Source organism: Lepus europaeus, chromosome 13 (genome assembly GCF_033115175.1).
Source record: "Lepus europaeus isolate LE1 chromosome 13, mLepTim1.pri, whole genome shotgun sequence".
Lineage (NCBI taxonomy): Eukaryota > Metazoa > Chordata > Mammalia > Lagomorpha > Leporidae > Lepus > Lepus europaeus.
This window is the reverse complement of record NC_084839.1, coordinates 99,094,293-99,111,794: the sequence shown is the minus strand read 5'-3', so window position 1 is coordinate 99,111,794 and position 17,502 is coordinate 99,094,293. Positions and strand designations below refer to the sequence as shown.

At 38.5% G+C, this 17,502-nt stretch overlaps 1 protein-coding gene and 1 pseudogene across 1 annotated transcript in view; both read left to right on the top strand.

The window, feature by feature from the left end:
• LOC133772932 (armadillo repeat-containing protein 3-like) overlaps nucleotides 1-17,502 on the top strand; it is a 128,655-nt gene that overhangs the window by 70,696 nt on the left and 40,457 nt on the right. The window contains exons 7-12 of the mRNA XM_062210086.1: nucleotides 973-1,041; nucleotides 1,623-1,798; nucleotides 4,763-4,957; nucleotides 7,265-7,448; nucleotides 12,500-12,652; nucleotides 12,740-12,845. Coding sequence (XP_062066070.1) covers nucleotides 973-1,041; nucleotides 1,623-1,798; nucleotides 4,763-4,957; nucleotides 7,265-7,448; nucleotides 12,500-12,652; nucleotides 12,740-12,845 — 883 coding nt within the window. The remainder of the gene's footprint in view (nucleotides 1-972; nucleotides 1,042-1,622; nucleotides 1,799-4,762; nucleotides 4,958-7,264; nucleotides 7,449-12,499; nucleotides 12,653-12,739; nucleotides 12,846-17,502) is intronic.
• LOC133772280 (large ribosomal subunit protein bL33m-like) lies at nucleotides 3,777-3,974 on the top strand (annotated as a pseudogene).

Genomic DNA, 17,502 nt, shown 5'->3' with positions numbered 1-17,502 from the left:
AGGGATGTACAGCCTGACTAATCATTATAAAAGAATAACAAACAGGCACAAGCAAGTGAGATAAGCATCGTGTGACATATTTATGGTGGGACACGAAAGTTCAAATTGCTCCTGGCTCATCTTCTATGCCCTTGAAGTATGACAAGGAATTTTCCTAAAAGCAATATCTAATAATAACTCAAACCTTCTGCTCCTGCAGCTGCATTCCATCTAGGAAGGTATGCCTTCACAAGGCCTGCTTAGGCAGAAGCAGGACTGTAGCTATGTCCAATATTCAGGAGGCTATAGCCTCACTGTGAACACTACACCATGATCTGATCACAGCAAAGCCAAAGAAATATGTATCATTATTATTAATTTTAAATTTGTTTTAAAAAATAACAAAGGATCAGCCATATCTTATTTATCAGAAAAAATTAGGCTAAGGGTTGCATGAAAAAGTGGGGACATAACCTGTCTATCCTTAATTGGGCTAATATAAATTGTACAAAAATGACTTTTTAAAAAGTCAATCTACTTGTTATTCAGCATTTTCTTGGCATTTCTGATAATCAAATGAAATGTAATCAATCAAGATGTATTTCTTGAAATAGACTAAGATAATTCTTATTTGCGTTTTGTGCAAGCTCTATTAAAACCAAATTTAAAAGTATCCTCCCAACAAAGCATAAAATGAATTACTATAATAAACAAGTGTTATATCACAGTAACTTGGCTTTACTTGTAGTATTCTTGGCAGAATTTGCACTTTTATATTTATAATTTTTAGTGTTTTGAAAGGTAGTGTATCCCAGTGGTCAAGAAGTATAGAAGCTAGGAACTGTGAGGGATTAGACCTACCTGGGAATGAAACCTGGCCTCACCACTTCCATGCTCTGTGATAATAATATTGCCTATCCCATAAGGTACTATTCAATAGATATCGCATTTATCATTAATAATCAACATCAATATTCTGTTTTTCCTGTGTAGATGATGTTAAAAAATTGTTAAGGGAGTTAGATGTCATGGATTCCGTTATTGCCCAGCTCGCTCCAGAAGGTAACTTTGCATCCTGTATGTATTTTAAAAATAGAACTTGTTTATTTTTTACATTTGATTGCATATTGAAAACAGTTCATGAAGTAGTAATTGTGAAATCTGTCAAACTACAGCTCAGTTTTGAGTTTAGAAAATAGGGCCGGTGCCGTGGCTTAACAGGCTAATCCTCCACCTTGCGGCGCTGGCACACCGGGTTCTAGTCCCGGTTGGGGCGCTGGATTCTATCCCGTTTGCCCCTCTTCCAGGCCAGCTCTCTGCTATGGCCCAGGAAGGCAGTGGAGGATGGCCCAAGTCCTTGGGCCCTGCACCCTCATGGGAGACCAGGAGAAGCACCTGGCTCCTGCCTTTGAATCGGCGAGATGCGCCAGCCAAAGCGGCCATTGGAGGGTGAACCAACGGCAAAAAGGAAGACCTTTCTCTCTGTCTCTGTCTCTCACTATCCACTCTGCCTGTCAAAAAAAGAAAATAGGTGTGCTCTAAGCAAAGTACAATTTGTAGTGTTTTGGCTTTCAAAGCATATTTCAAAAGTAGTGGTTGAATAAGCATTTCACATACTTGTCCTATTCACTTTTGGCATACAGAAGAAGTGGTTACCCACGAGTTTGCTAGTCTTTGTCTAGCAAACATGTCTGCAGAATACACTGGGAAAGTGCAAATATGTGAACATGGTGGATTAGAGCCACTTATCAGACTACTGAATAGCCCAGACCCTGATGTCCAGAAGAATTCTATTGAAAGCCTTTACAACTTGGTACAGGTAAGACTAATTCCTTAAAAAGTGTTTTTGAAAAAAGCTGATGTTGGAATTTATTTCCAATTTGGAAAAAGAAACACTTAAAAATGCAACCAGTTTTGCATAATTCCTTTTTTGGTTGTTTTCTATTTTTCTAAAATATTTATTCTTAAATAAACATTAAAGTTTTCAAATATAAACACAGTTACAGCATCAGAATTATGAACCCAGTATACCCATTCCATCACCCAACTTCAACAACCATTAAATACATGATAAGCTTGTTTCATCTACACCCTTATTCACTATTTCCTCAATTTTTTTTTAAAGATTTATTTTATTTATTTGAAAGACAGAGTTACAGAGAGAGGTAGAGACAGAGAGAGGTCTTCCATCTGCTGGTTCACTCCCTAGATGGCTGAAATGGCCAGAGCTGCGCCAGTCCGAAGCCAGGAGCCAGGGGCTTCTTCCGGATCTCCCACATGGGTGCAGGAGCCCAAGCACTTGGGCCATTTTCCACTGCTATCCTAGGCCATAGCAGAGAGCTGGATCAGAAGAGGAGCAGCCAGGACTAGAACTGGCGCCCATATGGGATGCCAGCACTTCAAGCCAGGGCGTTAACCCACTGCGCCACAGTGCCAACCCCTCCTCAATTATTTTAAAGCAAATTATATCATATTATTTCAATCATAGAGATATTTCAGTATGTATCTCTAAAAATGATATTTTTAAAAAAGTTGCAAAAACATAATCATATCTAACAAATTAACAATAATCCATTAATTTCATCAGACATCCATAGAATGTCCAGATATTCATTTTTGTCTTATAATTTCACTTATGATAATTGATTTATTATCAAAGGTATAACCCAGGGTTGGTAAATGGAATAAATGTCTAAGACAAGGGAAGGGAAGGTGGGGGTGGGCACAGAGCTTCCATGTCTACCTCAGGAGCCCACCACGCTAGGCCATCAGTGTATACCAATAGTCCATTTCTCTGCATCCAGTTTAGCTTGGCCATAATGAAAGGAGTAGAAACTGCCCCCTCTGAGACTGTGGAATCCTTCCTGCCTCTTGTCAGATCCTAGTGGTTGCCATCGTCTTTAGCATTCCTTTATTTGCATCTACATCGCAGCAATCTCTCCCTCTGGGTCTCTCTCTGTCTCTCACTAAGGCCCTGCCCCACTCCACGATGACCTCATCTTGACTGATTATATCTGCAGTGAGAACCTTGTTTGCAAATAAGGTCACATTGTGAGGTCCTGACCTCAATACATATTGTAGGGAGACACAATTCAACCCATAACAAAGAGCAACCTCCAGTTTGTGGTTTGTTTAAAGGAAACTAAAGATCAGATGTGAGCTGAAAGATGGATACGGGAAAGCTAAGTTGTAAATAGAACATTTTCCACATTGTGCATTATTTGAATCTTACTACATTTTTATTTAAAATGTCATGATTTAGTAGTCAGAGTTTAAAGATTTTTTGTGGCATCTTCCTTTATTTTCTGTACTGAAACCTACCCCAAGAAACCCCCACCCTCCACACACTCACACAGAATTACAGACACACACAACGAACAACATTTCCAGACCATGATGACCCCCTTGATACTGTAAATGTCTTAAAAATCATGTATCTGAGGTGTGGCACTGTGATGCAGCAAGCTGAGGTGCTGCCTGTGATGCCAGCATCCCACTGGAGGGCTCGCTGGGTTCTTGCACTCTGCTTCCAATCCAGCTCCCTGAGAGTCCACCTGGGAAGACAATGGAAGCTGGCCCACTTTCTTGGGTTCCTGCCACCCACTCAGGGAGACCAGGAGTGCCTGGCTTTAGCCTTGACAAGCCTAGGCCTTGTTGGCCATTTGGAGAGCAAACCAGCAGACCAGCAGATGGAGGATCTCTCTCTCTCTCTCTCTCTGTCTCTGTCTCTCTCTCTCTCTTTTTCTCATGTATCTGGGATTTGGGCCGGTTACAGAGACTGCATGGGAGCAGTCGCCATGTTCCTCTCAGTGGTCTCCTTTGCCAAGAACAAGTCAAAAACCACTCTGGTGAGAATGATAAGCCAAGCTGTAACTGGCTTCTGCTTTAACACCAAGAGAAGCTGACTGTGGGAGAAACTGACTCCTGTGCGTTATGATCCAACTGTGAACCAAAAGGTCCTCTTCGTAGAACAGAAAAAAATGCACTCACTCTAAATAACTCACTCACTCTAAATAATGGGCTGAAAATGAATTTGGTTTGTAAATGCAAATACCGAGGGCAGGCTACTGATTCAGAAACCAACAGTGTGTAATAAAAGAAGAGAAAGGGCACAGAATCACTACCTCCTGTTGTTTGAAGGCCATTGTGAAAGCAAACAATGCAGTGAAAGAAAGTTCCTCATTTCGGGACACATATCATTGCATCATATTTATTTATCTTTCTGGATATTTGTATAGCCCTTAATAAAAAAAATCAAAATAGCCAAAAAAAATCATGTATCTAAACTAAACTGGCTATACACTTGCATGCACAGGGCCCGTCAACAGCATAGCTTGCATACAGGTTTTCCATAAACAATCCTTTTGAATGAAGATAATAAGGATAATAATAAGGATAATAAAGTCATCATTTCATACTACACATATTATTTGAAATAGTATGTCAGTGTGAAAATAATATTATGATGCATGTATTTATTGTCATACTGTTTCTAGTAATAGTAATTGCTGGAAAATAAACAAATAATGGATACTGCAAGAGTCACAGATCACATGTATTTCCTGTTATTGACAGGGTCTTCATGGTTAAAATACAAATGTTGGTTTTGCCAATTGAGAGTTTCCTTGTTTTTGTTTGTGAATTAATTTGGAAGGAAATTGGAATAAAAGATGAGAAAATTATAGCTAATAATGTTTTTTGCTGTAAAGCAGTATTTCTCCCTTCTTCAAAATGTATTTTGCTTTAAAACATTGCTGATTTGATCATTTGTATCTTGTGGCAGGATTTTCAGTGTCGAATTGCACTTCAAGAACTAAATGCAATCCCTTCTATGTTAGCTCTCTTGAAGTCGGACTATCCAGTAATTCAGTTATTGGCTCTGAAAACCCTGGGTGTTATTACAAATGATAAAGAATCCCTAACAATGTTAAGAGATAATCAAGGACTGGACCAACTTATTAAGATCCTAGAAAGTAAGGTATTTGCAATTTTCATTCAATTCCCTATGAAGAAATACATCTCTCCTAAATATTGTTGTAAAATATAAATTGCATATTTTTTAACAAAATATTACTGTATTTTATCATAACACTGACTGTAACAGTCTTTCTAATTGCTGCATAGTCTTTTAATTAACCTAATTAAATCAAACCATTTACAGAGGCCATTATAAGGTAATCAAGTAGTCTTCTGGCTTAGAAGATTTAAGATTTTTACATTCTTGTGTAGGTCTTCCTCCTGGTATCCTGAAACATATAGATTTAGTCCTTTAATCTTTGTCCTGATTTTCTCTGAGATTAAGAAAGAATAATTAATTCACTTTCTAAACACATTTTGAGCAATACTACATCTGAGTTTCCATAGTTGTTCCTAAGTTTTTAGGTATGAATGATACACATTTAGAATCTGCAATGTCTTCTAAGACTTCCTATTTACATAAACCGAAACCAATCAGCAGTTTATGGATACCACTCATTGACTTGAAATGCTGTGGATACCTTCTGAAAGTGTCCAAATTCTCAATTCCAGAGTGAAATGGTAGTACATAGATTTCATATTCACTGCCCTTACTTCAATATTCTAATAAAATAAATTAACTCTAATAACAAAATATGTATGGAAGAGTAGTGTTTAAAGAATTGTGAAGGCTGGGCGGTCCAGAATCTACAGGGTAGGCCGGATGCCAAGGAGACCAGCTGAGTGCAGACTCAGGAAGCATTAAGACCCAGTGCCAGTTAAGCAGTAGCAAAGATGTACTTCCACTCGGTGTGACAGAATGTGGTGTGCAGCCAAAAGTTCATTAATTTTCCCCCAGGAAATAATGGGCGATGTTGACTCTTGGACATTGAAGAACTTAAAATGTATTATATAAAATTAATACATGTCATGTTATAGGATAAAGGAAAAAACAAAGGAAAAATACATACATATACAAACATACATGCACACATATTCATAACAAAATAAAGAAGAAACACCCTTGACATGTACAAACCTCATTTCTGTCAATGATCATTTGGTTGACAATAACTACCTTCTTCCATTACCTATTCCATACTCCCTTTGTCCCTAGCCAGCTCCTCAGCAGGCTGTGGCTCTTTCCCTGTGAGATAATGCAGACCTTAATATCTGAAGGATCTGGGCCATTAGTAATCTTGGATCGGGCCATGCTAGTTTCCACTGACTAGTCGTAGGGTATGGTTATGCTAAGGGATCTCTTATTTTCCATACATATTCTTCCTTATTTCAATTGTGGTGTAGTGGTCCAATTTCCCTTTGCACAGTAACCCTTTGCTTGTTGATTGTTGATTCAGAGGCATGAGAAGAAAAAAGTTTCTAAGTGGCAGTTTAACTTCAAGTTCAGTAGACATATTGTAGTAGCTCCTGGTGTGGAAGTGTTCCTCCACTTGGAACTAAGATCCCTAGGCCAGCAGAGCATATGGTTGCACGTAGAGGAGGCAAACACTTTGCTAGTAAGTCACTAGGGCTAATAAAGAATGGTACCACTTCCAGCTCAACTCACTGATTTCTGGTTGTGGGAGAAAAGCCACTATTTGCCAGACACGAATTCAAAGCATAAATAGTCTCCTGGAGAACTTTGAATTAGAGGTGAGTCTTTAAAAGGCCATTCTGCCGTTCTGTGCAGCTGACTGCTTTATGATGATAGGGAACATGGTAAGACCAGTGAATTCCATGAGCATGGGTTCATTGTTGCAGTTTTTGGTTGTGAAGTGAGCTCAGTCAGAAGCAGTTCTGTGTGCAATACTGTGATGACGGACCATCCTTTCTATGTTTCCATTACCCCAAGGATTTCCCCCTTACATTTCTAGCTGTTCAGATAAGGTTACTCTTTTCCATTGCTGTAGGGATTTGCAAGTAACCTCAGGCAAGAAAACCACAAATTCACAATATTTACCTTTCCCATTTGCACAGTTTAAGAAATATATTTTCCTCCAGTTTCCATCTGCTTTTTTTTTTTTTTAAAAAAGTTTTCTCCAGATTTTAGAACCGTTTTTGTGGAAGATTGTTTGGGCAATTTCACTTGACTAGCGTTATTGGAAACTTCCTCAAGGGCATTCATTTTTCATCCATAAAACATTTGAGAGTAAGGGAATGGAGAGAAGATGATTAGGGAGAGTGGTGTTGATAAGCAGAACTCCTGTTTCCTTAGGCCTCTGTCACAACAAAATTATGTTCTTGCTGTCCTTAGACTCTTCTGAAATAAAGCGTAGGATAAATTCCTTTCAGTACATCTTTCTAAAGTTGTGCTTGTGTTTGTTATTAGGAATTGAATGACCTTCATACAGAAGCCCTTTCAGTGATAGCCAATTGCCTTGAAGACGTGGATACCAGGGTGCTGATTCAGCAGACAGGGGGTCTTCAAAAGCTCCTATCATTTGCAGAAAGCTCTACAAATCCTGATATTCAGAAGAATGCAGCAAAAGCAATTACTAAAGCAGCTTATGATTGTGTGTATACTTATCTAAATCAAGTATTCTTAATTTTGATTAGTACTAAAAGCACTAGAGTATTTGCCTGCTTTTAAATAACCATCTGAGAATAGTGGTATGCTTACTATTTAAGCCCAAACACAGTCATGAGTTAAATCAGTGGTTGCTTTGTCAGGAATATAATAAGCTCAATGTAAATACAATAAAATAATATTTACTTAAATTTAATTAATTTAATGATGTTTACATAATAAATTTGTACTTATATAGAATATATGCATTATTTATGGTCCTGAAAGCATTGTTGCAAGAAACCCTTCCTCAGAATGATATCTATAAAGTAGTTTTCAGGGTCCGGCACTGTGGCATAGAAGATAAACCTTCTGTCTGCAGTACCAGCATCCCATATGGGCACCTGTTCAAGTCCCAGCTGCTCCACTTCCGTCCCAGCTCCCTGCTAATGCACCTGGGAAAAAAGCAGAGGATGGCCCAAGTGCTGGGCCCCCGTACCCACATGGGAATTGAGGAAGAAACTCCTGGTGCCTGGATTCAGTCTGGCACAGGCCCAGCTGTTGTGACCATTTGGGGAGTAAACCAGCTGATGAACAAATTTTTTCTCTCTCTCTCTCTGCCCTTCAAATAGATAAATAAATCTTTAAAAATTGGATAGAATGTCTTAAAAAAAAAAAAGCAGTTTCCAATCAGTTGTAGTTGATGGTACCATCTTCTATAGATGTGAAAAGTAATATGTGCATACTATCTACATAATCCAGTTTTCATTTCTGTGACAAGCTATGGTTATATAAATCTTTAGATGTGATTTAATTTTTCTCCCACATCACTAGTGTTATAAATGTTGACAGCTTTGACTGTTTTAACTGATTTATATATAAATCTCTATGTATCATTATCTGTTTATTATGGAAAGAATTTCCTAAACATTCAGTACTGAATTTCTTCAAGGCAAAACTTTTTTTTCTCATAAATCACATTATAAATGCTGAACCTAAATACAGACTCTGAATCAAGCTTCGTTATAGACAAAAGTTGGTTTACTCAATACTCTATCAAGTACAGCTTGGGAATTCTTATAGCATATCAGTTCTGTTGTCCTTCTATTCCTGGACTTCTTGGCTAACTGAGACCTATAGGAAGGAGTATTGGAAAGAAATGAAGAATGTCACACCTAAAAGCTTTATCTATCTCAGCTTCTCTTTGGTTTTCTTATAGCCTAGGAGATATCTATTTGAAAAGCTCATTTCATGATTCTTGGAACTCTAAAAAGATTGGGGACTCCACAAAAATTCAGGGTTTTTTATGTCTACATATCCCAATAAATCCTTGAGAGTGAATCTTCTGGTAGGAAGCACAGGGATTTGAGGAAGTCTCTGCATTTGAAGCTTAGCCTCTGAACTACCTCAACCATAACATTTGTGGGAGTAACTACCCGCTTCTTTTTAAAATAAAAAATAAATCTTTTAATCCATTTTATTCTAGCTCTCATTTTCTAAAAAAGATTTATTTATTTATTTGTTTGTTTCAAAGGCAGAATGACAGAAGGAGAGGGAAAGACAAAGAGAGATCTTCCATCTGATGATTCATTACTCAAATGCTTACAACAGCCAGGACTGGGCCAGACCTGGGCCAGTAAATCAGAAGATTTGACTCCCTTTCTCTTGCTCTGTTTTCAAACGAATAAAAAATGATAGAGAGACAAAGAAGAACAGGAAGGAGAGGGGAATGGAGGGGAGGGGAGGAGAGGAAAGAGGAAAGAGAGAGAGAGAGAGAGAGAGAGAGAGAGAGAAATCTTATATCTGTCTGTTGGTTTACTTCTCAAATGGCCATGACAGTCAGGGCTGGGCCAAGCTAAAGCTAAGAGCCAGGAACTCTATCCTGGTCTACACATCAGTGGCAGGGCTCATGTACTTGGGTCATCTTCTGCAGCCTTCCTAGGTACAACAGCAGGAACCTGGGCTGGAAGTGGAGTAGCTGAACCTCAAACCAGCACTGTGATATGGGATGCCAGCATCTCAAGCAGTGGCTTAAACTCCTGAGCCACAAAGCCAGCCCCACAAATGTTGCTTTCAGAGTTCGTTATCCTATTAACAGCATAACTATGTTGCCATCTTTATTATCTGCATAGTGAAAACATAAATACTTCAAAATTCAATGAAAGTAATTTGTTAATATGTCAGTTCATCTTTTAAATCTATTATAGCCATGCTATGGTCAATACTTTTGAGGTTTGGTGAACAGTTGGAGTTAGCATTCCCAGTACAGCAAAAAAAAATACATAATTTATTTAAATTATTTTTTAAAATATTTTTAACAATTATATATACACTGTTTTTGAGTGCAACAATTATATATTCCAAAATTATTCTTTTCAAATTAGTTTTGTTGTCTGATTTTCCTGATAGAATCCTTGCTAAAAGTATTACATTTAGGAAATTTGATTTAGTGGCATCAGGTAAGTGTTGATGATAAATCTAAGCATTTTAGATCAACAACTCTAGAAAATTTTCAGATATTAGTTACTGAAAACTATGAAGAATTACATATATTTTAAAACATTTTAGGAGTCACATACTTAAGATTTAAGTGTTATTTGAGCTTTTTTATGAAACACAATTAATGAGTGCCTAGATTCTAATGTTAAATAAAAAGGAACATAGGATTAAAATATTAGCATTATAGAATGTGGTTCATGATTAGTTTAAGTAACTTAGCCTGTGCCGGTTTTGGCTAGATTTCATGGTATAAAATTTGAGGATATGGTGCCATCTGAATCTGATAGTGCACCTGTGAAAAATTTTTGAATTGTTATTAAATGAAGAGAGAACTCATATCTTAACTTTAAAATGGAAATCTAGTTGATATTATTTCTGAAAAATTCTGAAAGATGTTAGTTAAAATATGCATAAGTAATGAATTAGCTCCACATGTAAACATTATAGCCTAGATTATTATCAGCAATTTTTGAAAGATTCTTGTTTTAACAGATTATTCTCCTCTTGTATATTAACATCCTAAAAACACATTCACACATTCTTCTATTTTAATCATGAAAGATGACTTTATGAATGTCAATTTTATAAGCTTTATCAAGGTTATTAATAAAGTCAAATCTGCAAAAAAAATCTTGGAGGAACTGTAAATAATTTTTTTTTTTAATTTATTTGACAGATAGAGTTAGACAGTGAAAGAGACAGAGAGAAAGGTCTTCCTTCCATTGGTTCACCCCGCCAAATGGCCGCTACGGCCGGAGATACACCGATCCGAAGCCAGGAGCCAGGTGCTTCCTCCTGGTCTCCTATGTGGGTGCAGGGCCCAAGGACCTGGGTTATCCTGCACTGCCTTCCTGGGCCACAGCAAAGAGCTGGACTGGAAGAGGAGCAGCCGGGACTAGAACCCAGCGCCCATATGGGATGCCATTGCCACAGGCAGAGGATTAACCAAATTAAATAATTTAGCAGAGTTATTTGTAAACTCTTTCTTTCCACACTAGTCTTGGTAACTCCTTGGGCACTAAAATTAACTTTGGTTTAACATACCTCTCCTAGTATACACTTGAATAGGTAATAACTTCTTTAGATTTAGCTAGAACACAAAATAACAACTATTTAAGACTGAAAATAAACATAACAGAAGTTAGATTTTAATGCTCCAATTTAGCTTAAGGGAATATTTAATGTATGGTAAAGAAATTGACATTATAAAAAATTAAACTAAAGGAGAGAAATAATGTTTAAGAAACAAAACCATATTAAAACACATTACTTTCAAATTTAGTGTTTTCTAATTGAATGAATCATAACTGTGTTTTTATTTACTTTTTAAATATTTATTTTATTTATTTGAAAGAGTTACAGAGAGAAGGAGGGAGAGAGAGAGAGAGAGAGAGAGAGAGATCGAGAGCGAGAGAGAACGCGCTTCTATCCACTGGTTCACTCTCCAAATGGTCACAAAGGCCAGAGCTGAGCAGATCCAAAGCCAGGAGCCAGGAGCTTCTTTTGGGTCTCCCACATGGGTGCAGGGGCCCCAGGAATTGAGCTATCTTCTGCTGCATTCCCGGGCACATAAGCAGGGAGCTGGATAGGAAGTGGAGCAGCTAGGACTCGAACCGGTGCCCACATGGGATGCCGGCACAGCAGGTGGAGGCTTCATCTGCTATACCACAGCACTTGCCCCATAACTGCTTTGAAATAAAGGAAACTATTCTAAATGTATTTTTGGATTATCTTTTTGAAGTGAATTACGACTTAAGAAATTATTTTAATTTTTGCTACTTAAGTATGTATTGCATATTCAGATAAAAGATAACTATGACTCTTCAAGTTTCTTGAGACTTGGGATCATATGTTAGTACCTATTTTTGTTTTCTCCTCTGCTCTTCACCTGAAGTTTTTTTCTTATTTTTATTTTTTAAGATCTATTTATTTATTTGAAAGGCACAGCGACAGGAAGCAAGAGAGATAGAGAAAGAGAGAGAGATCTTCGATCTGCTGGTTCACTCCCCAAATTGTCACAACAGCCAGGTCACAGCCATGCTGAAGGCAGAAACCAGGAACTCCATCCTGGTCCTAGATGCTAATGTCCCAAGCAGCAATGTAACCCCCTGCACCACAGTGTCAGCCTGTTCTGAAGTCTTAAGCATCTAGATCACCAATTAATGCATCTTCAAATCTTGGGGCTTGTGTTTAAAACAGCTATCAAATAAGATTTTGCCTTTAGTGAGAAGATAGTCTATATGAATATTAAGCAATACATGTCAACACATGATTGATGTTAAGTGAGTTTTGCTAAAGCTGAAAAGTTGCCTCTTGTTTTGGAATTTTCTTTGCAATAGTATTGATATCCTGTAAGAGAACAGGGGAAAATGCAACATCCATGATTCATTTTGCATAATTTTGTGTTCTAAAGGTTTAGTAGGTATAGATCTTGTTTAGTTTAGACTGATACTAAAGCTAGTAAATGGTTTGACTTCCTATCATACTTTGGGTGGGTGAGCAGTAATACCTACACAGTTTTGCAGTAAAATTCTGATTTTTCCCTTTCTTTTGTGAAAGCTGAAAATAGAAAATTCTTTCATGAACAAGAGGTTGAAAAGTGTCTTGTAACCCTTTTGGGTTCTGAAAGTGATGGAACTAAAATTGCTGCTTCCCAAGCTATTTCAGTAATGTGTGAGAGTTCGGGCAGCAAACGTCTTTTCAATAATCATGGTAAGCAAACAGGAAACAAAGACTTTAGGTTACCGTGTCCCAGTCCACATGGATATACATTTTTAAGTCACATTTCTTTCTATGCAGGGATTCCACAGCTGATTCAGTTGCTAAAAAGTGACAATGAAGAGGTGAGGGAAGCTGCAGCTCTAGCCTTGGCAAACCTCACCACTTGCAATCCTGCTAGTGCAAAGTAAGTACAGAAACACAGTACAGCACGGCCGGCACATTGGCTCACTAGCTAATCCTCCGCCTGCGGCGCCGGCACCCCGGGTTCTAGTCCCGGTCGGGGCGCTGGATTCTGTCCCAGTTGCTCCTCTTCCAGTCCAGCTCTCTGCTGTGGCCTGGGAGTGCAATGGAGGATGGCCCAGGTCCTTGGGTCCTGCACCTGCAAGGGAGACCAGGAAGAAGCACCTGGCTCCTGGCTTTGGATCAGTGTGGTGCGCTGGCCTTAGCGGCCATCTGGTGGGTGAACCAACGGAAGGAAGACCTTTCTCTCTCTCTCTCTCTAACTCTGCCACTCTGCCTGTCAAAAAAAAAAAAAAAAAGAAAGAAACACAGTACAGCAAGTTTGTGGAAAATAAGTATTATGAAAGAACTATGAGTTTCAAAAACATTTTGCACCAAAATAAACATCTTTTATTGCATTTCTGTGAACATTTTGACTATCTTCTATTTCACACTTTGAAATATTCTGAATTTAATAGTTTATATTTTCAAGATAATTTGCATACTATTTCATGTGTTCTGTCTTGGTTTATACTTTTGGATCCCTCATAAAAATAGGGTCACAGTTGCTTGTTTTCCAACAGTATTATTGCTGTGGAGTCCATGCTACTCAACTGGATTTATTACAAGTTCTTACATGAGAGAAGGATCAAATCAGAGACAGATAAAGTGTGAGAATGGGACAGGATTTATCTAAAGGAATTAAAGAGATAGTTCATACTCAGAAAAAGTGGGAAGCCTCCCTTCAAGAAGAGAGAGGGGGCTGCCCTCCCCAAGCTTGGTCACCCCTTTCAAGGGGTGAGAGTGATGTCCTCATTGGAATCTGGGTGAATGGGGTTCAGTGCACGTGGTGATCTCCAAGACAGTTTCGTGGCATCTCCACATGGAGCTCAGCATGCGTGTGGCCATCATGGTGTCCTGTGCTTGATGGGGGAGCCCGTGATCAAGGGAAAGTGAGTGTGCCCTGCCTGTAGCCATTTTGGATCTACACTGTAGTGGGTGTGGTTTCAGCAGTTCGAGGCTGCCTCAAGAAGACAGCTGGCGGTAGCTCAGTTCCTTAGTTCCTTAACCAGCTCCCTGCCTAGCCCACATCACTACAGAATCTCTCAAAATGTTTTCAAGTTTGTTAGGAAAATACACAGGCCTTTTTTTTTTTTAAGTTAATTAATTTGAGTCACAGTCAGAGAGAGTGAGCTCTCATTCCCCGGTTCACTTCCCCAAATGCCCCACAGTGGCCAGGGCTCAGCCAGGTTGAAACTGGGCTGGAGCTCAGTCCAGGTCTCCCATGCTGTCAGTGGATCTGACTGGGAGAGGCTCTAACTTCCTCTCTGTTAAAATTCCCATCAAATCCCTTCTGTCTTAAAAGCTTGAAAATTGACGGTAAAACTACTACTCAGACAGTACTCTATATCTTGTGTGTGTGGGTGCAGTCTGTTGAAATCTTTACTTCTGTATATAAAGATAATTGACAATGAATCTTGATGGAGAATGGGATGGGAGAGGGAGTGCAAGATGGGATGGTTGCAGGTGGGAGGGAGGTTATGGGGGGAAAAGCCACTACAATTCAAAAGTTGTACTTTGTAAATTTATGTTTATTAAATAAAAAAAAGCTTGAGTATCAGATCATCAAACTTTGTCAATGTTATATAAAAGCCATAAAGAATGACCTGAGGCCTCTCCTCTAAGTGCATAATTTGGCTTCTTGGAGAGTTCTGGAGATATGAAGTTTCCAGACATTTAAGTTATGGGTTAGTGAAATTGTAGTTTAAAGATTACCAAACACAAATTCCTTTAGTTACAAGTAATATGTAGAGTAAAATGACAAAGAGTGAAACAAATAGACAATAACATATATTCTGGAAGTACTCTTGACTTACAGTAGTATTTTCCTTATGTCTTTTGCACTCACCACCCTCTTGCTTGAATGCTTTGTCCCAGTAAGCCTGCAGCTCACTTTCTTACCCACTTCAAGTCTCTGTTCAGATGTCACCTTGGCTAAGAGGCCTAGCATTGCCACAGTGCTTAGACTGCACCCACACATGCATATTGTCCATCCTCCTTCTCTGCTGCCATTTCTTCAGATGCTTAGTATTTTTAACATAACGTGTAACTCACCTATCCCGCTATTATTTAAGTTCTGTCTTCCCACCACCAGCAACCATGAGGAAGCAACCTCTACTTATTTAATTCACTGTTAATAACCCAAGCACTGGGGACAGTGCTCATCCTATAGTAGGTAGATATTTGGGGTAAAATAGCCTTAGATTAAAAATATAGACAAAAAGAAAAAGACAGTGTAAAACACACCAAAAATTATTTGACGTCGGCCATTACTCATAACTTAAAGTAGACAGTTACCATTACTGTTGTTTGTTTTTACATAATTTTTTGTGGGCAATGAATACATTAATTTCCAATACAGGTTCTTGTCTCCCATAGAAGTAAAAACACTAAGCAGAGACTAGTATTGTGTACAAATAGGAACAGGATTTATTTAGAAGTGAGGAAATAAATACACATTCACACATGAGTGTGGGCGATCCCATGCAGAGATGCCCAACATGAGTGGGCCAAAGAGTTACCCATAAACAAGAGAGGGAGGAAAAAACCAAAAACAGAACCTCTGAGTAGCAGAGGTCTATCCAAGACCAGGGTGGAAAGAGAAAAAATGAGAGTGGCACTTACAAGTACCTCTACCTCTTTTTATAAAGGAAGGGAATGATACCCCCATCAGATATACAACTCAGGTGGGGTATGAGTGTGCACTCTGGTCCCAGATGCAACAAGTGCATCCTGGGAACATGGACATATCACATAAACAGTTAAAGAGACAGCACCAGTTTGCAAAGACAAGAGTCCCAACTCACCTAAATTTTTAACTAACTGGTTACACCATATCAATTCGATCTCAGAAGCAACAGTGGAGGCTTATCTATAACAATATTTAATTGACACTTTTCACCCATTATTGTTTGCAGGAAAATGTTTACTTAAAATGAGTAAAATATTGAAAAGTAATTAATAAGAATAAAATAACCATTTAAAGGCATAGTATAAGGACAAAGATAGCCAGATTCACTCATCGAAAATGAAAGGAGGGGAAAGGAAGTAAAATTATTTTAAGCAAATAAATATATGAAGGAATAGTTGAAAGTGGAAACAGGGGCCGTCACCGTGGCTCACTTGGTTAATCCTCCATCTGCAGCACTGGCATCCCACATGGGCGCCAGGTTCTAGTCCTGGTTGCTCCTCTTCCAGTCCAGCTCTCTGCTGTGGCCTAGGAGGGCAGTGGAGGATGGCTCAAGTGCTTGGGTGCCTGCATCCGCATGGGAGACCAGGAAGAAGAACCTGGCTCCTGGCTTCAGATCGGCACAGCGTCGGCCATAGTGGCCATTTGGCGGGGTGAACCAATGGAAGGAAGACCTTTCTCTCCATCTCTCTCTCACTGTCTATAACTCTGTCAAATAAACTAAAAATAAAATAAAAAAAGAAAGTGGAAACAAACAAGCAATTATAACTTTTAGATAAAAATGTAATTCATTTAGCTAATTTAGACAGATAGCCTTTTGGTACACTGAAAATCTCTGACATTTTTTAATTTATAATACTTTTGGGAAATGTGAAAATTCTTAATTTTTGAAATAAGAAATATTTTCAGCTTAATTTCCTTCAATAATGTTAAGCTGTACTTTGGAAATTTATATTCATTAAATAAAAGTTTAATAAATGAAAAACAAAACAAAACAAAATATTATTTTAGTTACACTGGGGAGTGCTTCATGTTAAATTAACATGAATTTCATTAAAATACGGTTCAACTCTTCCACTATTTTTTCTTTCGCTTCCCCAACTTCCTCCATTTATAAACTACCAGTTAGGGTCAGTAGAAAACCACAGTTACCTTCATTGTTAGGAGAGAAAATAGAACTTTTCTGAAACCATTTTCCTTTTTTCAAACTTATTTATTTATTTTTACTTATTTGAAAGGCAGAATGATAGAGAGAGGGAAGAGATATCCACTGGCTCATTCATCAAAGAAGACTAGGCCGTATAGAAGCCAGGAGCCGGTAACTAAATCCAGGCATTCCGTGTGTGTGGCAGGAACCCAAGCACTTGAGATATCACCTACTCCCACCCGGGTGTGCACCATCAGAAATCTAGAATGGAATTCTGAATGGGAATCAGAGTGGGGACTGAAACATTTTACCTTATCAAAAATCTTATGTAATAAAGACAATAACTGTACAACTTTATCATTAATTCCAAACTATACATCAAGCTTATTCCGTGAGTTTGCATTTCTTCTGAAGGAGAAAACTAAATTTTTATTTTGTAAATCTTGTTGGATTATTTCTATGACCTGTGTTTCTTGGATAAAAATTATTCTCAGGGACCGGCATTGTGGCGTACCGGGTAAAGCCACTGCCTGCAGTGCTAATATCTCATATGGGCGCCAGTTTGAGACCCAGCTGCTCCACTTCTGATCCAGCTCTCTGCTGTTGCTGGGAAAGCAGTAGAAAATGGGTGTCATTTTCTACTGCACCGCTGTGGGAGATCCGGAAGAAGCTCCTGGCTCCTGGTTTCGGATAGGCACAGCTCCAGCTGTTGCAGCCAATTAGGGA